The sequence below is a fragment of the Neoarius graeffei genome, chromosome 20, assembly GCF_027579695.1.
Source record: "Neoarius graeffei isolate fNeoGra1 chromosome 20, fNeoGra1.pri, whole genome shotgun sequence".
NCBI lineage: Eukaryota > Metazoa > Chordata > Actinopteri > Siluriformes > Ariidae > Neoarius > Neoarius graeffei.
The window spans coordinates 36630890-36658356 of NC_083588.1; the positions used below are offsets into that span (position 1 = coordinate 36630890).

Genomic DNA, 27467 nt, shown 5'->3' on the forward strand with positions numbered 1-27467 from the left:
GTTATCAGCAAATTGCGTATGTTCAACTGTATGTAAAAGTAAAATCAGTTTAGCTAAATGTGAAAGTTGTTCATCTAGTTTGTGCAACTTGCTCTGACTTGCATGTCTTCAGTGCAACAGTTATATTCTGTCGATAAATTCCACATTATTGCATCTTAATAAACTCACATATGTTTAGATATAATCAAATGAGTTTATCTTCAAATTGTTGCTTTATTATTGATCAAAATATAGGCCACTCTTGATAACAGTAATGTATTTTTTATGTTTTCCTGACACAATATATTCTCGATTGACCTCTAGATTGTGCTTTATACATACATACATACATACATACATACATACATACATACATATCCACAGCATCCACTAAATCCCACCTCCTGCATTTTGATTGGCCATTACTTCTTAAAAGCGGTCCGCTGATTGGACACTTGAGAAGCGCTCAAAATCACAAACCAGAGGAATATGAGACATAACATGGGGTGTTTCTGTACAGATCAAATGTCTTTCCTATCACCTATATCTAAATGTATCTATTATTTGCATATACTTTAATGGAAAGCAAAAATATTTTTGCCGTTATGACATAAATAGAGCGGCAGCTACAATTATCGACAGTCCATAATTATCGACATCTTTTCAGATTTACCAATAAAAAACAATTTTACAAAGGTGAGTTTCAGTTACAACAGTTATTATTGGTTAATTAATCAACCGGAAGACCCCCCCCCTCACCCTTTGATCTTGTCGTCTGATGACAGCTCGTTACCCCTGAGATGGAATTTTTTTTTAGCACGATCAGCAAGTTGAGTAAAACCCGGACATTATCATCGCAGGTAAACATGGTGAAAAGATCATGGATGTGTTTTTACTGGTCAAATTCACCGATATTTCATGATCTCCTTGACAAAACCTGCTTTATTTCTTTACTCTTTCATTTGACAGTCGCCATTTTGTATCTAAACGTGCTTTTGAAAAGTCAAGTGAGGTGTCGATAATAGTGATCACTTTCCCCAGTGTCCACTGTTATCGACACCCCGTGGAATTAAGTGACATTTACAACTGTTATGGATCGATCTTTGTGTAACATTGTTGAAGTAGATGAAGTACTTTAAAAAAAATAAAAGTGCTGTGATTTATAATCAGGCGGCACGGTGGTGTAGTGGTTAGCGCTGTCGCCTCACAGCAAGAAGGTCCTGGGTTCAAGCCCCGGGGCCGGCGAGGGCCTTTCTGTGTGGAGTTTGCATGTTCTCCCTGTGTCCGCGTGGGTTTCCTCCGGGTGCTCCGGTTTCCCCCACAGTCCAAAGACATGCAGGTTAGGTTAACTGGTGACTCTAAATTGACCGTAGGTGTGAATGTGAGTGTGAATGGTTGTCTGGGTCTATGTGTCAGCCCTGTGATGACCTGGCGACTTGTCCAGGGTGTACCCCGCCTTTCGCCCGTAGTCAGCTGGGATAGGCTCCAGCTTGCCTGCGACCCTGTAGAAGGATAAAGCGGCTAGAGATAATGAGATTTATAATCTTTTTTTTTTCTGATTCATAACAGAATGGAATGTTTATAGAGTATTTGAAATCCTATTGCAATAAATAGAATTAGACCAGAAGTAAATTACCAGTATATAAAAAATTACATGCTTGAAATATTCAGATTTTTCTATTCCATTCAGAATATATAAACGCACGTTTGAGAAGTCATGTGAGGTGTCGATAATAATAGTGATCACTTTCACCGGTGTCCACCATTATCAACACCCTTTGGATTTATATATATATATGTGCGTGTGTGTGTACTGTGTGTATATATATAAAATCACTGTCGCCTCACAGCAAGAAGGTCCTGGGTTTGAGCCCAGTGGCCGGTGAGGGCCTTTCTGTGTGGAGTTTGCATGTTCTCCCCGTGTCCGCGTGGGTTTCCTACGGGTGCTCCGGTTTCCCCCACAGTCCAAAGACATGCAGGTTAGGTTAACTGGTGACTCTAAATTGACTGTAGGTGTGAGTGTGAATGGTTGTCTGTGTCTATGTGTCAGCCCTGTGATGACCTGGCGACTTGTCCAGGGTGTACCCCGCCTTTCACCCGTAGTCAGCTGGGATAGGCTCCAGCTTGCCCGTGACCCTGTAGAACAGGATAAGCAGCTACAGATAATGGATGGATGGATGGATGGATGGATATACGCGTGTGTGTGTGTGTATATATCACATATTACAATATCAGTAGACATTTTATATTTTGGTTTGAGGCATGACATGCGACCTTTGACCTGGATTTTCATGCGGTTACAATGTCAATTTCCTGTTGACATTTATTAGTAAACTACAAAACTAGAAATTAATACAAACAACAACGAATGATTAACAAAATGTGATCTATGAAAATACTTAGAAAGTGAGTAGAAAGTGGAACAAAAAGATTTTCTGACAGGTTTCACATTATCAGTTCATTTGTTTACAAACAGAATTACTTCCTCATTTACATAAGCACTGACCGATATATTTATATAAAAGATATTTTGGACTAAATATTAATTTATGTAAAACAAAATTTCAATAAAAAATATGTACCATTGCCTGTAGATAGTTTATGGGGGAGGGACCTCCCCTCCACGGGAGAGGAAGAAATTTGCTGGGATACAGTATGGGAGAATCTACATGACACCTCCAAAAACCGTGACCATCAATTGATACATTTTAAATGTATACACAGGATGTATCTAACCCCCAGGAAACGTCATGCTATGAAAATCACCACATCTCCTAACTGCGACTTATGCACACTCAATACTGCAGGATCATTTATACACACGTATTGGGATTGTCCCAGTGTGTCTGCTTTCTGGAGACAAATCTCCATCACCTTAAGCGATACGCTTGGTCATTATCCCACTACCACCGTCTTTACTCCTGCTTAATGATGACTCCACTTTAGAACGCTCTCTTCAACAAAGGCGCTTATTATGGGCTGGCCTCACTGCAGCTAAGAAAATGTTGACACTGAGATGGCAGCCACCTCATAACTTGCCATGGCAACAATGGGCCAACTCTTTCCTGGACATTGTCATGATGGAGAGATCATGCAGCTAGTCAGAAAACAATTAGTGCATGGGATGCAGCTTACACTTTGGTTAAAGAAAGAGTGAGGCATAATTATCCATAATTTACATGATGATTTATGTTTGTATGTTATACTTATACCTGCACATGTATTTTTTCCTCTTTTTTTTGTTTGGATTGTATTTTGAGATCCAGGATGGGTTGGTTAGGCCGGGGTCGCCATGGGTTTGGGGGGTGGGTGGGTTATCATTTTTTTACACTTTGTGTCATGGATATCTTGTGTTGTACATACTCTTGAAGACGCACAATAAAAAAAATTTGATAAAAAAAAACGCCCCAAAAATATGTTTTGTTAACTTAATATCACATACTGATTATTATTTTTTTATATAAATAATCAGCTGGATGTGGGCGGCACAGTGGTGTAGTGGTTAGCGCTGCCGCCTCACACCAAGAAGGTCCGGGTTCGAACCCCGTGGCCGGTGAGGGCCTTTCTGTGCGGAGTTTGCATGTTCTCCCCGTGTCCGCGTGGGTTTCTTCAGGGTGCTCCGGTTTCCCCCACAGTCCAAAGACATGCAGGTTAGGTTAACCGGTGACTCTAAATTGACCGTAGGTGTGAGTGTGAATGGTTGTCTGTGTCTATGTGTCAGCCCTGTGATGACCTGGCGACTTGTCCAGGGTGTACCCCACCTTTCGCCCGTAGTCAGCTGGGATAGGCTCCAGCTTGCCTGCGACCCTGTAGAAGGATAAAGCGGCTAGAGATAATGAGATGAGATGAGATTGTATTTTGAGATCCGGGATGGGTTCATTAGGGCAGCGTTTCTCAACCTTTTTTCCTTCAGCGCACCCTTCAGAAGTATGCAAATTCTCAAGGCACCCCATATAAAATATATGCAGTCACGCTGACCCCAGCAGTGTGACATGGGAAAGGGGGCCGTGAGACAAATTTTGATGATGCATGAGGCGGCGATGATCTGCATCTGTAACTATCGTTTTTTGGAATTTGAATTCATTTTATTTATTTCAATGTTAGAATATATAATTTTTTGACGGCACCCCTAACGAAGCCAGACGGCACCCCAGTTGAGAAAGGGTGGGTTAGGGGGTCGCCATGGGTTTGGGTGGGTGGGGTGTTATCATTTGGTTACACTTTGTGTCATGGATATCTCGTGTTGTACATACTCTTGAAGACGCACAATAAAAAAACATTTGATAAAAAAAAAATATATATATATGTTTTGTTAAGGGTGGCACAGTGGTGTAGTGGTTAGCGCTGTCGCCTCACAGCAAGAAGGTCCGGGTTCGAGCCCCATGGCTGGCGAGGGCCTTTCTGTGCGGAGTTTGTATGTTCTTTCCGTGTCCGCGTGGGTTTCCTCCGGGTGCTCCGGTTTCCCCCACAGTCCAAAGACATGCAGGTTAGGTTAACTGGTGACTCTAAATTGACCGTAGGTGTGAATGTGAGTGTGAATGGTTGTCTGTGTCTATGTGTCAGCCCTGTGATGACCTGGCGACTTGTCCAGGGTGTACCCCGCCTTTCGCCCATAGTCAGCTGGGATAGGCTCCAGCTTGCCTGCGACCCTGTAGAACAGGATAAAGCGGCTAGAGATAATGAGATGAGATGTTTTGTTAATACCACATACCGATTTTTTTTTATATAAATAATCAGGGGTGGCACGGTGGTGTAGTGGTTAGTGCTGTCACCTCACAGCAAGAAGGTCCGGGTTCGAGCCCCGTGGCTGGCGAGGGCCTTTCTGTGTGGAGTTTGCATGTTCTCCCCGTGTCCGCGTGGGTTTCCTCCGGGTGCTCCGGTTTCCCCCACAGTCCAAAGACATGCAGGTTAGGTTAACTGGTGACCAGAGGCGCATCTTGTCACCAGTCAAGGCAGGCAGCTGCTTGGGGCCCCTGATCCACTAGGTGGCGAAAGAGAGTCGAGATTTGACACTTGCGTTTTGAAAAGTCATTGCGCGTATTAACCTGCAAATAGAAAATTGTGCCTGTTGTACATAAACCAGCTATTCTTCTAATTATGACGTCAAGAAGAAAATGAAGAGGAGCTATCCACCCGGGAATGTAAAAAAGAAAAAAGAGGAAGAGGAGAGAAGAAAGCAAGACAGTGGTAAGTCAGTCGAAATAATAATGAATGATGTAGTGCTATATAATGGTGCTAGTCTAGTTTCACTCGCGTTAGCATGGCCATACTTTTCTTTTGTTGATTTTAATGACTGTACTACAGTCACTGCCTGGTTTAATTTGACAGCAAAGTTAGTTAACTTAAGTTGGCTCTCCAGCAGACCGCACGGTGTGCCATGCATGCCCATACACAAAGGCTAAAAGCCTTTAAAGTTTTTTGTTTTGTTTGTTTGTTTTAATATAATTGGCAATTACCTTGCACTGTCTGTTAAAATGAACAGAAACTTACAGTAATTTAAGAAATATAGAAAACGCTGCTCACAAATTGTTGTTTTTATGAAACATTTATGAAAATGCTGACATCTTTTTGTAACTTCACTTTTTGTAGCGTGTGAAATAAAAAAAACATTACTGTTCACAATTTGTTGTTGATTTATTGAACTGCATGTGTTCGTAACTTCACAATTTGTAACTTGTGAAATAAAAAAAAACTATATTGCTTAGAATTTGTTGATGTTTTATTAAAATAAAGAGTTTGTCCTAGTGAATTTCTGTTGTGTGGTGTGGGGGGATTTCTGCTTGGGGCCCCACCAGACCCTAGAATCGCCTCTGCTGGTGACTCTAAATTGAGCGTAGGTGTGAATGTGAGTGTGAATGGTTGTCTGTGTCTGTGTCAGCCCTGTGATGACCTGGCGACTTGTCCAGGGTGTACCCCGCCTTTCTCCCGTAGTCAGCTGGGATAGGCTCCAGCTTGCCTGCGACCCTGTAGAAGGATAAAGCGGCTAGAGATAATGAGATGAGATGAAATAAATAATCAGCTGAATGTCGATAACCGTGGACAAAGGTGTCGATAATTGTAGCGCCGTGTCACGTGATCTGATACGCTAAGTAATCGGGAATCAATTCATTTTTTTCCAGTGGAAGTTTGAGTAACTATTCATGCACAATTTACACACTGAAAGTCTTTTCTACCTTTGTAACGGCCAAAAGATCATTAAGGTGTCGATAATTGTAGCCGCCGCTCGAGTAGCCGCGTTTTCTCTCCAGTTGACCATTTATTTCGGCTATAACTGATTGTGATTAAAGCTGTGTGATACTAGTCTAGTTGTTTGGGTGGAAACGTGTCATATAGATTCATTATCGGATTAGTGAGGAATTCTGCTGTTTACAGCTTTTGTTGGTTATTTTTCTCCACAGTCTTTTCTTTCTCGACGTCCAATCGACCGACGGCTTCAGGAGGAAGAGGAGGGATTAGTCTGAATACGGGTGGGTTATGAGTTGTTTTTTTTTTTGTAAACCTGGCAACCTTGTTTAAACTTACTGTGCTGTGTGTGCGTGTTAGAGAAAGTGTTTTTCGGATGAGCAGGTATCTGTTTTACTTTATTTTACTCTCCAGTTGGTTAACTTTGACGAGGCTGTTAGTGTATTTGTGTCGAGGGCGCAGCTGGTAACCGCAGGGAAGTTCGGAAAGACTCAACATTAGTGCTAATACTAAACTAGTGCTAATGCTAAATGTAGCCGCTGTTGCTGCAGGATGTATTTTTGTTAGCTATGTCGGAATAATTACTGAATTCAAGGAATAGTGTCATTAACTTGACACTATTAAATCAACAGTTGAACCTTAATAATAATAATAATAATAATAATAATAGAGCCCCCCCCTCCCCTCAGGTGCTTCCTGCTCTGACTGAACTGTTGTTGCTTCAGAAGGAGCTCCACTTTGTGTGAGAGGCCCATTATCCACTGGTTAGCTACATGAAACTTTGTAATATATTATTATTCTGTAATTTTATGAAGTTTTCGGTGTAATTTTTTTTAAACAACAAACCCATTTTCAAATCTTGACAGGAAATGAGGTGTTGCTGCTGAAGGCACGTTTGAGGATTAATGGAGGACTTCAAGTGGGAGCCCAAGGTGACTTCTTTTATAAAATGTTTTTATCATGGATGCATTTGGAAACTTTGTCCAGTGCAACAAGTTGGTCATATTGCTTTTTGAGGATATCGGTGTTGCTCCTTTGTTCGTTCGTTCATTTATTCACTTTAAATAACGCTTTTATCCTGGTCATGGTCATGGTGGATCCGGGCCGTATCCCAGGAATACTGGGAATGATGTGGGAATACCTCCTGGATGGAACAGGAGTCCATTGCAGGGCACCATTCACACTTATGCTGGGATCAGACTACACAAATTCAGCCTGATTTTGATATGACAAGTTTCCAGTCTGTGGCCCGAATATGAATGTCAGGAATGATGAACAGGTCTTGTAGGGTGACATACTCTGAGAACAGTGATGTGGCTGCTGGGATGCCCAACGACTCCCTGATGACATGTCTAGCATGTCAGAAATTTTTGTGTTTTCTCACGTACTTTGACCACTCCTACGATGTGTTCTTTGATAGCCATAATTGGCAATTTCTTGATCCTCCTCCCTATATAGGGTGGCACGGTGGTGTAGTGGTTAGCACTGTTGCCTCACAGCAAGAAGGTCCGGGTTTGAGCCCCGTGGCCGGCAAAGGCCTTTCTGTGCGGAGTTTGCATGTTCTCCCCGTGTCCGCGTGGGTTTTCTCCAGGTGCTCCGGTTTCCCCCACAGTCCAAAGACATGCAGGTTAGGTTAACTGGTGACTCTAAATTGACCGTAGGTGTGAATGTGAGTGTGAATGGTTGTCTGTGTCTATGTGTCAGCCCTGTGATGACCTGGCAACTTGTCCATGGTGTACCCCGCCTCTCGCCCGTAGTCAGCTGGGATAGGCTCCAGCTTGCCTGTGACCCTGTAGAACAGGATAAAGCAGCTAGAGATAATGAGATGGTTACAGTGGATTCGGGTCGTATCCCAGGAATACTGGGAATGATGTGGGAATCCCTCCTGGATGGAACAGGAGTCTATTGCAGGGCACCATTCACAGACTCATTCACACTTATGCTGGGATTAGACTACACAAATTCAGCCTGATTTTGATATATTTTTTTCCCCACAGCTGGAAAATTTCCAGTCTGTGGCCCGAATACGAATATCAGGAATGACGAACGGGTCTTGTAGTGTGACATACTCTGAGAACAGTGATGTGGCTGCTGGGATGCCCAACGACTCTTTGATGACATGTCTAGCATGTCAGAAATTATTTCTTGATCCTCCTCCCTATATAGGGTGGCATGGTGGTGTAGTGGTTAGCACTGTTGCCAGAAGTTCTGGGTTCAAGCCCAGTGGCAGACGGGGCCTTTCTGTGTGGAGTTTGCATGTTTTCCCCTATGTCTGTGTGGGGTTCCTCTGGGTGCTCCGGTTTCCCCCACAGTTCGAAGACATGCAGGTTAGGTTAACATGGCGCACTCATGGCCTGGGGTTGGGCTGAAGTGCCCTTGAGCAAGGGCACCTAATCCACAACTGCTCCCCGAGTGCTGTAGCATCATTGCGCACTGCTCTTGGGTATGTGTGTGCGCTCGTTTCTCACTTGTGTGTGCATGTGTGTGTTCACTGCTTCCCATGGGTTAAATGGAGAGGTTAAATTTCACTGTGTGCTTAAGTCTGTGCGAGTGTACATGTGACAAACAAATGCTTCTTGGCTATATGTATAGTCCATACAGCCAGTTGTTGCTCGATACCCTCCTTGTCAGCCACCAACCAGGGATGATGGTACGGTTTCAATCATAGACACTGTCTCTCCAAGTTGTCACCTACTTTTCCAGGTTGTCTTGATAATAAGTCTAGTCCATACAGCCAATTGCTGTTCAACACCCCCCTCGTCAGCCCCCAACCAGGGATGATGGCACAGTTTGATCAGGGTCAAATTTGAAGTGTTACCTGCCTCCGGACCAAGACATGGTAAAAATATATGGCGCTATTACCCTGTCCACACTAGGGATTTTGTACCGATACGATACTACTTTCGTACCACAACACCTGTCCACACTAGCAACTATACCGGTACTGTGGTGGTATAACTGTATCGGTACGAAACCCACAAATGTATGGGTTTCGTATCTGTACTGTAGCTCTTCGCTGTAGTGTGGACAGATGAAGCGGTTCTGTATCGATACAAATATAATGCACATGCGCAAAGTCACACACCTTAATCGATGTCTTCGCTGAATAAAATAGTGAAGAACGGAGATTCGTTTTCTTTTTCTTTCTCAACTGCCTCGCGCGTTTTATACGATTTGACTGAATAAATGACCACCAGAAATACGGACTGTACATTGACAACAAAAAGTACACACACGTTGTTTCATCCGCCATATTCTCGGAAGGAAGTTACTCGGTAACCATGAAAACATTTCGCACACGCGCATTTCAACTATCGTGAAAGAAAACCGCAAACATTTCTCACTTGTGTGGACAGATGCACTAAACTGTACCGGTATACTTTGTATCAATACAGTTATACCACTATCGTACCGGTATATATGTGAACACAGCTTATGATTGCCTAATCTGACATGGTGACCATCTTGAAAGACAAAGGCCCAATCCCAATTCTAATTTCTACCCCTTCCCCTTGGCCCTTCCCCTTGAAACTGAGCTACAAGGGATAGGGCTTGAAATTCAACCCCTACGTATTGGGATAGCCCTTCAACGATCGCATACGTCATCGCGTACCTCCGTCAGCGTTTACGTTAGCAAAACGCGACCAAATGCGTCATTGGCTGCGACCAGCCGCTACAGTCAGAGCCAGAGGCAGAACCAGAAATCTCTGCTGGCAGGGTGTGATTTGTTAACTAACACCACTGAATGGGATATCTTTGGCGCTTCGTGCACCACATCCGACAGAATGAGGTGTCAGAACACTCATGTAAACAATAAAAGCGAGAATAACAGAACAAAACGTACGCAGTCAAGCAACTGAAAACAATACTCACTCCCAAAGCTTTTTAGCAGCAGCTTGGATTTCAGAAATCGCTGCTCATTCTCAGCTCGAAAGCGAATCAAGCGGCGTGTTTCCTCTGGATAACAACTTAAAACACGTAAATAATGGAGAAAATACATTTATGACAATCTTTCGCCGCGGGAACCGCCATCTTTCTGAAATCCGCATAAAATCTCGCTGAAATCCGCATGGCATTGTGGGAAATCACTCAAACCCCTTCGTTCGGAGTCAGCTCCAGGAAAATCTCCGTTTGGAGGGGTACAGAAGCCCTTCCCCTACCCCTCCGCGTTAACTGGGATTGGGATACCCCTACCCCTTCACGTGAACGCGCAAAATGGAGGGGAAGGGCCAAGGGGTTGGTCCAAGGGGTGAAATGGGATTCGGCCAAAAATATCATGTAATTTGATCCCAGCATTAGGGGCAATTTGGCCTCACCAATCCACTTACTGGCATGTTTTTTGGGAGGTGGAAGAAAACCCGGAGGAAACCCAAATGGACTGTGCTGACCTCAATAGAGATCTTGCAGTCACGTGACCGGAATGTAAACAGCCGCCATCTTGTCGGTAAAAAACACAGCTGAATACTGCTGCACTCGTATACAAAATGGATCAATTTCAACCGACAGACTACACTGCTCATTTTTCTAATGAACAGATAATTAGATGTATGTCTAAAATAAATGACCTACAGATTAGTGACCCTTATCGATTACCGGACGTAGTTTTCACGACCGTGTCAGTGGATATTGAACTGCCAGAGGTGGAATACCCAGACGTGTATAATTACCTCATTAACTTTCCCTTGCGGGGCGGCACGGTGGTGTAGTGGTTAGCGCTGTCGCCTCACAGCAAGAAGGTCCGGGTTTGAGCCCCGTGTCCGGCGAGGGCCTTTCTGTGCGGAGTTTGCATGTTCTCCCCGTGTCCGTGTGGGTTTCCTCCGGGTGCTCCGGTTTCCCCCACAGTCCAAAGACATGCAGGTTAGGTTAACTGGTGACTCTAAATTGACCGTAGGTGTGAGTGTGAATGGTTGTCTGTGTCTATGTGTCAGCCCTGTGATGACCTGGCGACTTGTCCAGGGTGTACCCCGCCTTTCGCCCGTAGTCAGCTGGGATAGGCTCCAGCTTGCCTGCGACCCTGTAGAAGGATAAAGCGGCTAGAGATAATGAGATGAGACTTTCCCTCGCTGTTCAGTGGTGAAGCACTGCGTGCTTATAAATCTCTGGACAGTTATCTTTACAGAAATTCAGGATTTGTCAGCCGCCCTCAGATGTGGCATCTTGTAAACAAGAAAATAACAATCCTCATTGGACGGGTAAGTCACTTAAGTATTACTAGTACTGATACTAGATATATCAGTATCTAGTATAGCACTGACCAGCCGATAATAGAATAAGGTAATTCCAGCTGTAATTCCAAATCGTCCGTCTTGTTTACCATGGATCTGGCGTTGGAGAGGTAGAGGCTTGGCAGTGAAGATTTGAGTGGCTGTTTTCTGAGCTTAGTCAACAGGCCGGCTCTGCCTGCAGCCTCGCTTTTGCTTCCGCTCCCGACGCCGCCTCCTTCGCCTGCCAGACCCGATGATAATCCACGGAGACCCCGCTGGTCTCGCTATCTCAACCAGAATGTTGTGAATGTGATGGAAATCGCTACAAACCGTCATTTTCTGCTGGAAACCAATGTCCAGTAAGTCCATACGGTTGTAGTGGATATTGAAGTCCGGTACAGACGAACAACACGCAAAAATACACACAAAAAACATAAACGTGCACAGGTAGGGAGAGCTTGTAGCCGCAGCCATTGTAGTAGAATTGTATATAGTAGGGTTTTCCAGAAGAAAAGGTAGTAGAAGCAGAAGTAGAACCAGAAGTAGAAGGCGGAAATATGGCGTTTGACTGACAAGATGGCGTCTGTTACAATCTGGATCGGCTGTGACGTCACATGCAAGATCTCTATTGGGTGGCAGTGCTAGTACAATTACAGTTCTGTTCAACAGCAGAAAAAATTCACGATAATGGGTCACATTTTTCTGTTTAGCACTGAAAACAAAAGAGCAAATTTAAATTCCATTTGCAGAACTATCAGTAATGTAAATAACTATTAACCTTCGTGAAAATAGACCAACATGACCATGAAAGTTTAAAACTTTAAAGGTTGACCCATAATTTAATTATAAAATAAAACTTGGGTCACATGTTAATGATAATTATTGATGTGCAAATAGTTTCCAATTGGATTTTTCCTTCAAGGGAGTTCAGCAATGACTCTCTTTCTCAGTCCTGGGATTCGAACTCCTAGCCATCCAGTCACGAGTACAGAACCTTAAAACACTGAGCCACCACTTCTGCATTCAGGCACCATTATACTACATGTACAAATGTAGGTTTGTTACCTACTACCGCAGAATTAATTGAGTGTTTCCTTTTTTTCCCCCCCTCTAGATCACAGAGCTCTTGAATAGCAAGGTGGGAAAGTATCTGAGTAACCACCCCTTCATCACTCTGGTGCTGCTTGTATTTGGTCTAACAGCCTCCGTGCCTGTTGGGCTTTTCCTGGCATTTTCCGCTGTTACGTTAATCAGTGTTACCGCATATTTCATCTTTATTGAAAGTAAGGAATGCAGCCAAGAATGCAAATTAACCAGTAGATAGCATGTTGATTTAGTGAATCAGTTTTCACTTACTGCTCACATTACATTGTATTATATTTCCTATGCAGTTTTCCTGCTGACTGTTGGAGGAGTCATCTTGCTCTGTGTTCTCTGCTGTCTTGCCGTGGTGGCCTTCTGGATCTCCTGTGTGTTAAGCATCCTGTACATTATTGGCTCACATGTCCTCAATTACTCTTTTATTCCCAGGTATCTGATTTCCCCAGAGTCACTTCACGTTCTCAATGCTTCAGTGTTATACCTTCTAACATTTATCTTCTGTCTTTCACCCAGTAGAGTACCTGAAAAGACGATCTCTGCAGGAGACATGGAGACAGAAAAAGACCTAAATAGCTGAGTAATAATACCAGTGACTGTAAGGGGGGGAACCTGGACAGGGTGGCTTTATAACCTTCCATTCTATAGAAGTGAAGCCAAAATTCCTCTGCCATGCTATCAAATTTGGAGCCAGAGTTTGAGCAGTAAGGACTTTCTGCTGCTATCTAAAGGCAGAGTCTGTGCAATAGAGACAAGGGGCAAAGTCAGGTACACCTACTTTTCCCAATACCATGGTGTTTAAATTGAACAGTTATAAGAAATGATAAAACAAGGGTAGGTTAGACTAGGTTGCCTGATAAACTGGACTGTAAACTCAACTACTCCATCTAATGATGAGACGAGGCCCAATTCTGTGCTGCAGCTGGTCTCGTCCACCCAAGGCTGTCAATCACTTTGTTCCCAAGTGTATCTGTGTTGTCCTACAATATAGTAAATATTTTAAAAACTAATTTCTGGGGGAAAATAAAAATTACGGATATCAGCATCAGGAAAACTAACTGTCTGAATTAGACACGGTAGATGGAATGATGGTTTAGATGAGAGAAGTGACAGAGAAAACAGACTATTTTGTCATAAAAATATAAAGAGGATGGGCGGTGGGACACGTTTTACTGCAACCAGCCACCAGGGGCGCTAGACCTGTGGCGGCTTCATTTTTTTTTTGAGAGATGTTATGGTGTCCCAGCCACATCTTTGTCTAAACATTTTTGATGTAAACAGTGGTTTTGTACATATTTAATATTTGTAATCCCTGAAACAACATACCTCATTGTTTTTCCCTCCTTGTTATATTGTTATACTGCTATTATTTACACACACGCACAAACCATTGACTGATTTAGGCCCGGTCAGCAATATATACCAGTGTCAGTTGAGGTTTCAAAAGCCCTTGGACAACAATTGGCATTCTGTGAAATAATTATTCAGCATAATTTCAGTAAATAGACTGACATTTTTGTTAGTTTCTGATACCTGAAAGCTATCCCGGATTACAGACCGGGCCAGGGGGGCCTATAGCGATGCCGATGCTAATTGTGACATCAGAGGGCCTCTATTCTCTAGGATCTTATAACTACTTACACTGTTATAGGCTTGCATGCTAGCATTACACAATCGCTCCAAAAACACAGGAAGAATTGATTCTGATCTTGTCAAACAAGTGGATGCAGAGAGGCAATACTGGCGGGAAGTTTTGAAGAGTTGTTGCTGTAATCCAGTTTTTGGGGGAGAGGGGCCTTGCTTTCAGGGGAGACGATGAGCAGCTGGGATCACCTCACAATGGTAATTTCTTGGGCATTGTCGAACTGTTGGCCAAATTTGACCCTTTTCTAGCCGACCATCTCCAAAGGTTTGGAGGCAAGGGCAAAGGCTCTGCGTCCTACCTCTCATCAACAATCTGTGAGGAATTTATCCACTTAATGGGAGAAAGAACAAAGGAAGCAATTATCAGCGAGATTAGAGTCCAAATACTTTTCTGTTATAGTTGACTCCACTCCAGACCTTGCTCATGTGGACCAACTCCACTTTTATTTTCAGGTTTGTAAATAATGAAGTAGTTGAGCGTTTTCTGGCTTTTGAGCCTATTGGGAATCATAGTGGGAGCAGTTTGGCTGAGTGTGTTGTTGCTATGGTGGAGAACCTGGGCCTAGACTTAACTAACTGTAGAGGCCAGTCTTATGACAATGCAAGTAATATGTCAGGAAAGTACAATGGAGTCCAAGCTCATCTGAAACGAATAAACCCATTAATTTATGTCCCCTGTGCAGCACATTCATTGAATTTAGTTGGTGTCAATGCTGTTGACAGTTGCCCAGAAGCTGGCCATTTCTTTGACTTTGTGCAATCACTATACACATTTTGTACCTCGTCAACACACAGGTGGGGAAAGGTGTTTCGTGATACAGATGTGAAACTCGCATTGAAATCGTTGTCAGGTACTCGCTGGAGTTCAAGAGCTGAATCCACAAAGGCTCTTTGGAAATATTATCCACAATTGAGAGAGGCACTGAACAATATTTCCAAAGATTCACAGGAGAAACTAGAAGCGAGGCCTCTGCACTCTGTGGCAAGCTGGACACCCTAGAGATAGCCTTCATGGCACACTTTTGGGATACAATACTGCAGCGGTTCCAAGCCACAAGTCTGCAGTTGCAGAAACATAACATTGACATACACACGGCTACACGGCTTCTCCTTTCACTTCGTGACTTTGTGGCAGAACAGAGAGACAATTTCGCCTTTTTTGAAGGGTCAGCTTTAAATGTTACCCATTCAGTCTCCCAAGACTACAGGCATGACCTCCAGCACACAAAGAAGCGCAAACGTATGGCTGATGAAAGTGAAGAGCCAGGTGTTGAATTTAGTGGAAAAGAAAAGTTTCGGATTGAAACATTCAATGTTCTAATTGACAAACTTGTGTCCTGTCTTAACCATCGGTTAACTGCATACACACACTTGACCAATCTTTTTCATGTTCTTTTCATGCCTGACAATATGTCCAACAGTGAGCTCACTTCAAGGGCCAAATCACTTGCTGCAGCATATCCCACAGATTTGGACATAAGCCTGGCAGATGAACTTGTACAATACAAACCATTCATGTCAGAAAATCAAAAATGCCCAAGTACAATGCTGAAGACCATGGTGGATTTGGATCTACAGTCCACTTTTCCAAATGTCTACATAGCACTCAGACTTTTTTTGACCCTGCCTATTACAAATTGTGAAGGGGAACGTTCATTCTCCAGACTGGCTCGTATTAAGAATGAACTCAGGATGACAATGTACCAAAACCGCTTGAATTCACTTTCTCTTCTGGCAATTGAATCAGAGTTGGTCCAACAGCTTAACTTTGATGAATTAGTGGATGACTTTGCAAGAAGGAAGAGTAGGAAAAAAATTATATAGCCTAGAATGAATTATTCCTTAGGTATGGCTTAATTATTGACATATCCTAATCAGTTTCCTTAACTTCTTGACACAATACATATATCTTTAATCACTAACATTGTATGCCTTAATGTTCTAAACATACAGTATGTTCACATGTTGCCCTCTGCTAGTTTGCAACCTCAGTAGCCTGTGTGTGGGGGGCCTTTGCGAACTCCTGGCCCCGGGGCCCAGACCCCCCGTAATCCAGCCCTGCCTGAAAGGTCCCCCCCCTTCTACAATGTTCATTGTATGCTTGTATTTTATTGTAAAGAAAGTTTTCAGAGCATTTTTATGAATGCATTGCACATCTGTTACACACTGCACCTCTATTTGAATCCACAAAGTTTTCTCACAAAATGCAACAATTCTTTAAGCCCCAAAAGGGGTAAGCCAAAAAGCTTTTCATTAAAAGTGAAAAACAATGAGAATGTAGTCATGTTTTGATTAAAATAGGTCAAAGCCCTAATATTACAATTTAGATTAGAAATAAAGGGCTTTAAAAAAAATAAAAACCAGAGGCCTGAATTCATTTTATTTATTTTTTTTTTTATTTGAGGTGATAACATAAAAACTCAAATGAAATCCCTAGCGGAATGACTCATGAAGGGGGACATCAAGCATACTGAATATAAATGAGTGTCAAAAATAAACAAGTGATCTGCAAATCCTATGAAATCTATAAACACACAAGATCTTGTTTGATGATTTGCACATCACGTTAAATTCCATGTACTTTTGTTGATGAATTACTGCATCTAAAGAACAAATACTTAGTTGCAGGATACTACCATCTTGTCCTGTGTTTTGTACTGCTGAGTAACTACAGCCTTAACAGAGATATACAATCCATAGTAATTTGGAGCCAATACATAAGGAATAAAACTTATCAGTGCTGAATGATTTGGCAGTACAAAACATTTTCACACAAAAGTTGACGCATTTACAAGGAAACATTTCAGATTATATACTGTCCATAATGCTGTTCAAATGAATATAAGGCGTTTGTGCAAGTTTATGTACTTTGAAAGGCTATTGGAATCTAAAGCAATTTCATGTTTTAGGAAAGAATGAGATGGGTTAAAATATTTCTGTGGATAGGAATTTGTCATTTATGTTGAACAAACTTTACCTGATTCAATATGCCTAGAAACCTTGAGACCACAAATAAGAGTTAAAGGGTGTATTTAATCTGGCTAATCTAACTTAAGCTTATGGAACGTCACATAGAAAAGTAGGTGTTTTTTTTTTTTTTTTTTTTTTTTTATTAACAGCACTAAAGGTATTGCAAGATGCTGAAAACAAAATAATTCCATTGCCAAATCCAAGAGAAGTCCTCATTGCAGTCATTGTGCTGTTGATTTACATCCTGATGACATTTCACAAACAGCAGCAGCTTCACATGCTCGTTCTGTCTTCGGCCTCTTGCTGTGGCATTGCTGGCCCGTGCCCCCCACACGAGTCTGAATGGTGACACAGGTCTGCTTTTCTTTGGCAATTATGCTGGCAAGCTCAGCTTCTTTCCTTTCAGCACTGTTTGGACCAGAGACACAAATGGTAAAACAGGCCCTTAATCACATTGCCCCACAATTATCACCACAGCTCATGGGAATGCCATCTGTTTCTAAGTAACATGCCTGAACAGAAGGCACTCAACTCCAGCCCTGGGAAACTGCCCTGCTCAAGGCAACTGATAATCTAATAATCAAGCCCATCATGACCTGGATCAGGTATGGTGGGAGAATGAAAAATAAGAATAATACATTCTATGCACAATACTAGCTCCCCAGAAGTGGAGTTTTGAACCTGAGGACAAAATCACTATGACTTAATCCATTTCTTTCATCAGCTCACCTTTTGTAACATAAAGGTAGAAGAAGTCACAATACAAGATGGTCTGGACCACCCCAGCTACAATAGCGATCATGTCAAAGAAGCCCTCAAAGTAGAACCTCCAGATCCAGTTGAAGAGATAGAGGGCACGGTAGACCCCCAGGCAGAACAGATAGTGGGTGGTGATGGTCTCAGCCTCTCCAGTCTTACTGATCAGGAAGAGCTGAGGCAGGATGGCCACTGACTCAAGGTAGATGGAGAATGTCCACAGGATCTGATTTCATCATAAAAGGATGAGTTTTATTTTTCTGGTACCCAATGGCAAAAATGCAAACTTACTGATGGCCAGTTCAACAATGATTTTTACATGCAACATACCTCCAAAGGAGAGAAGTCATGATTGACCAAAAAGGCCAGGCCTCCAACAGGAACTACCAGAAACTCCACTCTAAAGGTGTCATGATTTCCATCATAAGTAGCCTTGAATTTCACATAGATTAGGTACACAGTGGCATAGGCGCATCCAACGTAGATGACCTGGAAGGAGAAACAAGAGGAAAGGGCTGTCGTGAACACAAGCTCTATCTTGTCTCACATGGAAACAAAAACGTTTTTGCTGAAATGAGATCACCTACCTTCATGCAGGTGTTGTAGAGAGAAATAAAGGAGGTGATCAGATCCAGATAACGTGTTGTGAAAACCAGCGCAAAGAGGATCTGGCTTTTCCCAGAGATACCTGGAAAACAAATAAATAAAAATAAAAAAATCAGCCAGTCTGTGTTTGCATGGATGGGGCAGATATGAACAGCATTTAAATACTCAAGTGATGCACATGGCTCGGTAGCCAGCTATGTTTATAATAACTAAGACATGTATCTTCAGGACTTTGAAATGCAATGCTATGAAGCCTATAAGGTCCTGCCACGTCATGAGAAATCTCGTAATTATGTATGGACTTCATGCTGGAGAAGGATTTAAATAACGCTCATTTACACACCAGTCTACCGAGATCGCAGTCTGAAACATCAGTGCAAACCTAAAAGTCATATTGGTTTGCACTTTGGCATATTTTGATCAACGTTATCGACTCAGCACGGTGCTCAAACAGTAAACAGTTAATCATGGCTCCTTTTATTAGAAATAGGGGGTAAAACGCACAACAGCTTCAGTCAGTCATTCACTTATTCAGCAGAAACTAATCATACAAGAAATTTAAAAGTTAGCTGACAAAGTATGGAACCAGCCATCAAATAGTGGTACCTACACCTCCAGCTACTATAATTTAAGCTAACAAGGACATTATTCATTGCCATTTTACCGTCTGAGAACATCCTACAACCATTGTTAGTGATCCCCTGTTAATCTAGCTTCTCATAAGTGCTGAAGTATCTGGCTAGTTTTGTTAATCCATAAGCGTTAGCTAGCAACAGGAATGTTAGCTACTTGTACTAGCTCACTCAGAAGTTACCTCAGGTAACGCTCACTAAATTACTCCTCAGTAACCAACATTTCACACTGTAGTTTACTTACTAATAGCAATAAAATCAACAAGTCAAATTAAAAAAAAAACTCATTCAAATGAAAAAAAAGAGGAGTTGACTCGTTAGCTTTGGTTAGCTTGCTAACGCTAAATTAGCAAGAACAGGATGAGGGAACAACTGCATTGCCATTTGCAGCAGCGACAACAATAACAGCAAAAATTCTCATCTACAGACACACAGGATAAAACTAAAAAGTACTGTATACACTTAAAATAAAATATAACATAATAAACACGCCTATTTCCCCCACAGTTGGTCAGTTTACCTGCGCAGGAGCGGGTTTTCCAGATTTTGAGCAGCAGAATGATGATTGCCGCTAAGTGAGACAGATCTCCGGCCAGCCTAAAGATATTCATTGTAGCTTCTGAAATGTTCCCCGACTTGAACACAAATCAAGACGACGTTTTTATCCGCTATTACGAATACCAGACGGCTGCAATTTGCTTGAACCGATTTCCAACACTTTTCCAGCGCATTCCTCCGAGAAATATGGCGAACACGGGGCGACGTGGCCGGTAGACGTGGCCAAGAGTTAAATTACAATGCAAGCCGGGAAAAGTAGTTAAAGACGGAGCGCGAGCCTGGCCACGCCCACTGAGGGGGCCTCTGGGATGAGGGTTTGGTTTGAGGGTTGCTTTACAGTCAGGGTACGCAAGCTAAAAATCACATTTAACGCTTATTATCTTCAATATCAAAAGGCTTGACTAAATAAACTTGGTTGTTTATTGTAGCCCTGTGATAGCTCTATTTACCATGCAAAAAAAAAAATTGGTGATAACGTTATTTTTGGTGAATGTATGGCAATATATGTCATATTTAGCAAAATTACTCGTGTCATTTAGAAAAAAGTGCTTTTTTGACCACAGGTAGCTCCAAAAGGGATGCACTTAAAATCATTCTTTATACCATAAAACAAATATTTGGTTCCATATCATTGGAAACATAGTTTTAATGTTGAATGCCAGTAAGTTTTCAGACTATTTTGATCAAATTAGTATGTAATTGTGTCAAAAAAAGTCCTCTCCGAGACAGCTAATTTTTCAATATAAAATAACATATATCTAAAATGGGCGGCACGGTGGTGTAGTGGTTAGCGCTGTCGCCTCACAGCAAGAAGGTCCTGGGTTCGAGCCCCGGGGCTGGCGAGGGCCTTTCTGTGTGGAGTTTGCATGTTCTCCCCGTGTCCGCGTGGGTTTCCTCCGGGTGCTCCGGTTTCCCCCAAAGACATGCAGGTTAGGTTAACTGGTGACTCTAAATTGACCGTGAGTGTGAATGGTTGTCTGTGTCTATGTGTCAGCCCTGTGATGACCTGGCGACTTGTCCAGGGTGTACCCCGCCTTTCGCCCGTAGTCAGCTGGGATAGGCTCCAGCTTGCCTGCGACCCTGTAGAAGGATAAAGCGGCTAGAGATAATGAGATTTGATATCTAAAATGATTATTTTCATCAGTGGCGTGCACAGACATTTCGAGGGGCAAGTGCTCTGGGGGGAAAAAAGGGCACTTTTTTGCGCATGTGGAACACCTTATTATAAAAGTCTGAGATTTAACCCTCCTCTTGTGTTCATAATCATATCAAAGTTTTGGGTATTTTTCTGTAGTTCCATCTTTAAAACGTCTGATAAAGTCTGATCTTCCCGTCACTGACTTGAGTCTCAAGACTGTGTTTATTCACAGATTTCCGTGAGATCATCTTAAAATTTGTAACGAAATATACACACTCAATGGGCTCAACGGAGCTCTCCTTTATTTGCATAACGGCGTGCATACTAGCATAACGTGATATTCTTAATCATTATAAAAACAGGTCGGAATTGATGGAGAGTGGGGTTGCCTCAATGGTTTAGGCTACATTTAAAATGTTCAGTTTGTTTCTCCATATGGAAAGGGAGCAGATAAGCTGGCAAAGGCTGCCATGTGCAGTTGTTTCTGTATGCGACGGGCTACTTCACGACAAAATAATTACAGCTTGGGCTTAGAGGGCAAACAATACATTTTCACTTGATTCATGTGTTACCTGGCTGGTGGGGCAGGGGAAGAGCTGACTGACTGCCCGATGTGTTGTCTGCGCTACGACAAGGCCGTGGCTTCCAGGACACTATGCTGCTGCAACTTCACATTGAATGCACTGCATGCTTGTTCACGTGACAGAGCAAGAGAGACAGAGGTCCGGTGTGTGTGCGGAGGGGGCACACATCGGGACATTATTTTCACACACGCTTTTAATGCCGCGGCTTTTCTAAAAGATCATGTCGACATTGGCCTCAGTAAACTGTAAAAAAAAAAAAAATTCAAAAGGGCACTTTTTTGGACAGAGGGCAGAGGGGCAGGTGCTTGAGCACCACCTCGTGTCTATCTGTGCATGCCACTGATTTTCATCCTAAAATGTGGTCAAGATATTGGGACATAAATATTAGAGACAACTAACACAAAGCTTACAGCCTTATATTTAAAAGCACTATGGAAGTAGTGGATTCTGAATTGTCAAAAAAAAAAGTCCTCTCCGAGAATCACTTCATTTGTTTCTCCCATCTTATAGCAGATTACACAAAACTACCATACACATATGTCAAAAAATTACCTGAAATCTGTTCTTTAACTTGTCCTTCACTTAAAAACTGGTACAAGAACCAGTTTGAATCAATTTGAATTTTGGACCCCTGTGACACAAACTTTGTACCCTGATTGTAAAACAACCCTTAACCCAAACACAACACATTTCACTGTGTGGAGAGAAAACAGGGGCGCCATGATAAATGCTTCTTTCTCTTTAGATAATTAAGGTTTCTTAAGCCCAGTAACTGTAAAAGGACAAACATGCATTAGAGACACTGGGTTAGTGCAGAATACAGCTGAAGTCTAAAGACAACTCAATACTTCCAAAGGGTCTTCTGAATTTCCATCCATCCATCCATCCATAGGTACACCCAGGGGTGCAGATCCTATGTCAGGATTGGGGGGGACACAAAAGTGATTTTTTTTTTTTGCCCGTATGCAACTCATACCATGCAACCATAAATCACAACTTCGTAGAGGCTCGCCACATCATTCAAAAAGTACTGCACAGGGAATCATTTGTGCTGGAATGCAGAGTCAGAAATATATTTGTCAAACATTATTTGTTCCACCATTTCTATCTAAAACGTGAAGAATGTGAAGTCTGAAAATACATTTGTTTGTGCAATTTTGAATAATTTAGGGGATTTTTATTGGGGGGGGCAATTCATGTTTTTCAGAAATTGGGGGGGGGCATTCCCCCCGTCCCCCCGGGATCTGCACCCATGGGTACACCCTGGACAAGTCGCCAGATTATCACAGGGCTGACAAACATCCATTCACAATTTAGATTTAGTCAATTTAGAGCCACCAATTAACCTAACCTGCATGTCTTTGGACTGTGTGGGAAACCCACGCAGACATGGGGAGAACATACAAACTCCACACAGAAAGGCTGTCGTCAACCACTGGGCTCGAACCCAGGACCATCTTGCTGTGAGGTGACAGTGCTAACTACTACAGCACTGTGCCATCCAGAATTTACATACTTTTCCAAATCAGGAAATGAGAATCTTTAAATTCCAGAAGTTTCGAGGCGTTACCAAAAAAAAAAGACCCTAATAAATCTATCACAACAACAACAAGGGAAGCCATGACCTAATGGTTAGAGAAGCAGCTTTGGGACTAAAAGATCACTGGTTTGATTCCCTAGACCAGCAGGAATGGCTGAGGCGCCCTTGAGCAAAGCACCTAATCCCAGGCTGCTCTGGATACATTGTATGTCGCTCTGGGTAAGAGCATCTGCTAAATGCCATTAATGTAATATAATAGTAGCTGCACAAGAAGGACTAGAGCATGACAGGGTGTATATTATTGGAAAATAATCAACAACAAGGTATGCTGTTATATAAAACTAATCAAGAGTAGGGTGCTATTAAAACTCAGTTTTGTTGAATACTCAATTCTGATTGGTCAATTACTGCATTCTAGAGTCTGTTATTTATATATAATAGACCATTGCTATGGACTACATCATTAGTGGAAGCAATAAAATAATTTTTGAAATCAATATTTTGTGTCAAATTATTGATTTCTTTAGTAAGTAGCCATGTAATAGGTGAGATAATGTAGAGCAAGCCAGTCATTATTGCAAAACGAACCCTTTCAGGGTGATTCAAGACCCGTCTGCTTCATGTCAGGATCTTGCATCATCCTGACTGGGTTTACTTCACAATAACAACGAGCTCACTGTACATTATCCATCCATCCATCCATCCATCCATTATCTACAAGTATGTCACTTATCCATCAGGGACATGGGGAAACTGAAGCCAATCTCAGGTGACTTTGGGTGAGATGCAGGATACACCCTTGGTAGTCTGCCAATCTATTACAGGGCTAACACAGAGACACACAACCATTCACACTCACATTCACACCTATGGGCAATTTACTGAGTTCACCGTACATTATTCCTACATAATTAACAACAATGCACTGTAATAGGAAGACAATCATCATCATCAAGGCATGCTGTTTTTGGAAATGAATCAAGGACAAGGGATGCTCTTATAGGAAAAAAAGAACATCAAGGTGCTGTTAGAACAAAAATAATCAATGAAAGGTCACTATTATAGGAAGATAATCAACAATGGGTTGTGCTGTTATAGGAAAATAACCAACAGCAGCATGCTGTTAGAGAAAAAATTAAATATACAGTGCTGTGCAAAAATCTTAGGCACCCAATTTTTTCATACAAACTTTATTATAGATTTTTATTTTATAACTTCTACATTATCACGTCAATACAAAATATTTCAGAGTTTCAAACGTTTGTTTTCCAGCACAAAATTAAATGTTACAGAAAAAAAATTGTATCTGATCAGCGTATTACATAAGAGAACGCTTTTCAGATTAAAAAAGAAAACATAATGAAGGCTACTGGGTTTTGGTACAAAATTAAGAAGCAAATGTGGCAAAGTGTCCAGAAGAACTGTGACTGGTTCTTCAAAATGCGCAGTAAAACCTACAGCTCATTTCCTTATAAAACTGTACTCACTGTACCGGAGACTACTATTTTTTTTTTAAAGCAAAGGGTTGTCTCACACCAAATATTGACTATGTTTCATTTATTATGGATTACTGCTGTTTATAGTATTTTAAAATATTGAAACATTTCATTTCATTATTTTTAAGCCATTTTTGGTCTACAGCATTTCTTTACATGTGCCTAAGACGTTTGCACAGTACTGTATGTGAGGGCATGCTGTTACAAACTAACCAAGGATGAGGCATGCTGTTCTATGAGAATAATAAACATCACAGTACTGTTGTGGGTTGTGAATCTCATCAGCAACAATGATGAGTCAGTGTACAGGGAGGAGGCAGAGCAGCTCGCTGAATGCTGTTGAGACAACAATCTATCTCTTAATGTTGATAAGACCAAAGAATTGATTGTTGACTTCAGGAAGATCAGCGATTCGACCACCTGCAGCCGCACATCAATGGAACAACTGGACAGAGTCAAAAGCTCTAAGTTTCTTGGTGTTCACATCACAGAAGACCTCTGTCATTGTCTCTCACTGTTTTGGTATGTTGCACCATAGTCCTATGGCAAATAATATTTTGTTCCAATGTATACAAGCTAGGGCGGCATGGTGGTATAGTGGTTAGCACTGTCGCCTCACAGCAAGAAGGTCCTGGGTTCGAGCCCAATGGCCGGCGAGGGCCTTTCTGTGTGGAGTTTGCATGCTGTCCACATGGGTTTCCTCTGGGTGCTCCGGTTTCCAGTCCAAAGGCATGGAGGTTAGGCTAATTGGTGGCTCTAAATTGACCGTAGGTGTGAATGGTTGTCTGTGTCTATCAGGGGCGATTTCTCAGAGACAACAAGGGAAGCCGAACTTCCTCTAAAATTTTCTCCCCAAACTGCGGCGTCTACGACGTTGAATTCTCATTAAAACAATAACTTGCATAACATAATATATGCCCAAGATTGTATTTACGTTCATAACTATCCTTATGTCATCCTGTAACTTATTTGAGTGATGTCTGACGAACTTGCAGCTTGCTACGAGAATCACCTTTGCTGGCAGCCGGGTATCCGTTGCAGTCTACGAGATGGCTCTGAACAGCCAATTTCGGCTAGTTGTTATTGGTTAAAATCAACAAAATCATCACTTCCAGGGAAGCCGGGTATCTCTGGGGGTAAACGGGACATGGGAGGACCAAGAAGCCGGGCTGATAAAGGATTATTGGAGGTGGTGTTTGAAAAACATGAGGAGGGTGGTCGCTGTACTTTGGCGTCGGCGAGGAACACGGTAAGCATGATCAGTCAGTCCCTAGCGGATGTCGAGAAAGTGTAGTCGTGTGCCAAAGTGCTGTCCGAATTTCTTTTCATATAAACGTTTCTTCTCATTGATGTCTCTGTACATTACTCTGTAAATAAATGTAAATATTACTCATTGTGCTCCGTTAACTTTCATCCATTCTATCAGTTTGATCATTCGTAAATTCACTCGTTTATTTCATTTGTAGTTCAATCAACGTGGTTGTAGGCTAGCTTGAGCCTTATTGGGATCTGCAGTGCTAGCTGCTAACAGCTGGTATCTATCTGCTATAATGGCAAACGTCGTGGACACGCTTTTGTCAAAACATTTTGACACTGCCAATATGAGGAGAAAGTGAGCAAGGCAGACCAAAGCCCAAGCTCAATCTCATTCAAAAATCAGCAGGTCATAACAGGTCTTTTCAGGTGTCTTGGTATGAAAATGTGAACTGGTTGACTGGGTCTCCTGTGACTAATAAAATGTACTGTTGGCCATGTCTTTTGATCAAGCCCTCTCAGGGAAATTTAGTTTGGTCAAAAGATGGGTTTGGGGACCTGGTGAATTTCAAAAGGGCTTGCAAAAGGCATGAAACGAGCAATGAGCATGTCACTACATGTGCAAGACTTAGCTGTCTGGGGAGGGTCAGGGTGGAACATGCCATCGATGAAGGTGCTCGTATACAGTGTGCACCAGCTGGTATGACAGGGTCACAGACCATTTTCTGGAAAAGGAGCGGAGGGCAGAATTTGTGTATAAATAGTGTGCATCATATAATGTTCATGAATCTGAAGTGTGTATATTGTTCAGTAATGTTAAGAGAATGGTGGGCTCTGTGTTATAGGTTATACCTGGGTATAATATTCAAGGTTCTGTGTGTTGCATAGCCTACCTGGTTATGAATTTCCAGACTGTGTTGCAGAAGATGTTCAAGGATGCGTTGCACAGCTGGGTGTTGTGTTAAAGACTCTGTGTTGCATATCAGGGTATGATGTTCAAGGCTCTTCGTTGAATAGCCAGTGATTTTTGGATGTTTGATATTTTTGATTAAGGATATGAGGCACTAGCCTGGCAAGCCAGACTATAACATGAAATGTACAAGCAAAAATATTTTCTGCCACTAGGTGGGGTTGTTTAGTTCACTATGCTAATGGGGCACACCTTTCTATGCTTTGATATCCGGCCTACAGGTTTTACGATGAATGCGTAAAATGGGCTTCCCCTGTTTTAAAAACCAGCAGCCGCCACTGGTGTCTATGTATCAGCCCTGCGATGACCTGGTGACTTGTCCAGGGTGTACCCCGCCTCTCGCCCATAGTCAGCTGGGATAGGCTCCAGCTTGCCTGCAACCCTGTTGGACAGGATAAGCGGCTACAGATAATGGATGGTATACAAGCTATATAGAGGAATGACAATTAAAAAAAAAACCCAAACATTTGACTTGACTTATTATAACAAAATAATCAAAGACTCTTATAACAACAGAGTGTGATATTATAGAAAAATAATCATTGACAGCATTTTGTCATCCGAAAAGAAAAGACAGGCCATGCTGTTCACAGGAAAATAATTAAAAACAGAGTGCTGTAGAAAAATAATCAACAACAGTGTGGCATGTGGCAATACAAGTACAATGTTAATGTATTAATGAATGACAGCATTCTGAGAACTCAACAATGCTGCTCTAAATGATAGTTAAATAACACAAGACACGTTAAACTGACCGACTTCATTTCATTGCCTGCAATAACAGCCTTTTTTTTCACTATCAGCAAACCCTTAGACTTTTTAACTTTAAAAACACTGATTAGCCCACATTTTGAG

At 42.1% G+C, this 27467-nt stretch overlaps 2 protein-coding genes across 6 annotated transcripts; one reads left to right on the forward strand and one right to left on the reverse strand.

Moving 5' to 3' along the window:
* The first annotated feature begins 5013 nt into the window (after positions 1-5013).
* On the forward strand, positions 5014-14777 carry LOC132868599 (lipid droplet assembly factor 1-A-like). 5 transcript variants are annotated; one of them, XM_060901604.1, is made up of 7 exons: positions 5014-5166; positions 6378-6446; positions 6852-6926; positions 7029-7094; positions 12481-12649; positions 12758-12896; positions 12981-14777. In XM_060901604.1, the coding sequence occupies exons 4-7, from the start codon at positions 7068-7070 to the stop codon at positions 13042-13044; spliced, it is 399 nt and encodes a 132-aa protein (XP_060757587.1). In that variant the 5' UTR covers positions 5014-5166; positions 6378-6446; positions 6852-6926; positions 7029-7067; the 3' UTR covers positions 13045-14777. The 5 variants fall into 5 exon arrangements, with proteins under 5 accessions (XP_060757587.1, XP_060757586.1, XP_060757590.1 ...); XM_060901603.1 differs by lacking the exons at positions 5014-5166; positions 6378-6446 and adding an exon at positions 6463-6546; XM_060901607.1 differs by lacking the exons at positions 5014-5166; positions 6378-6446 and adding an exon at positions 6463-6546 and having other exon boundaries at positions 12984-14777.
* A 1704-nt stretch (positions 14778-16481) lies between these two features.
* Positions 16482-19847, reverse strand: kdelr2a (KDEL endoplasmic reticulum protein retention receptor 2a). Its single transcript, XM_060901602.1, has 5 exons — positions 19593-19847; positions 18422-18522; positions 18165-18323; positions 17808-18060; positions 16482-17486 (listed from the first exon to the last, which is right to left on the reverse strand). Exons 1-5 carry the CDS (start codon positions 19681-19683, stop codon positions 17452-17454), a joined length of 639 nt encoding a protein of 212 aa, XP_060757585.1. The 5' UTR covers positions 19684-19847; the 3' UTR covers positions 16482-17451.
* Between the last annotated feature and the right edge of the window lie 7620 nt (positions 19848-27467).

Excerpts from the sequence above, each read along its gene's own strand:
- kdelr2a (XM_060901602.1), bottom strand. The coding sequence starts at position 19,683 with ATGAATATCTTTAGGCTGGCCGGAGATCTGTCTCACTTAGCGGCAATC. Across the intron at positions 18,061-18,164 it reads ATGACTTCTCTCCTTTGGAG|ATCCTGTGGACATTCTCCAT; the intron begins GTATGTTGCATG and ends TGATGAAATCAG. Across the intron at positions 17,487-17,807 it reads CTACCTTTATGTTACAAAAG|TGCTGAAAGGAAAGAAGCTG; the intron begins GTGAGCTGATGA and ends TGGTCCAAACAG.
- LOC132868599 (XM_060901604.1), top strand. The coding sequence starts at position 7,068 with ATGGAGGACTTCAAGTGGGAGCCCAAG. Across the intron at positions 7,095-12,480 it reads ACTTCAAGTGGGAGCCCAAG|ATCACAGAGCTCTTGAATAG; the intron begins GTGACTTCTTTT and ends CCCCCCCTCTAG. Across the intron at positions 12,650-12,757 it reads ATATTTCATCTTTATTGAAA|TTTTCCTGCTGACTGTTGGA; the intron begins GTAAGGAATGCA and ends TTTCCTATGCAG.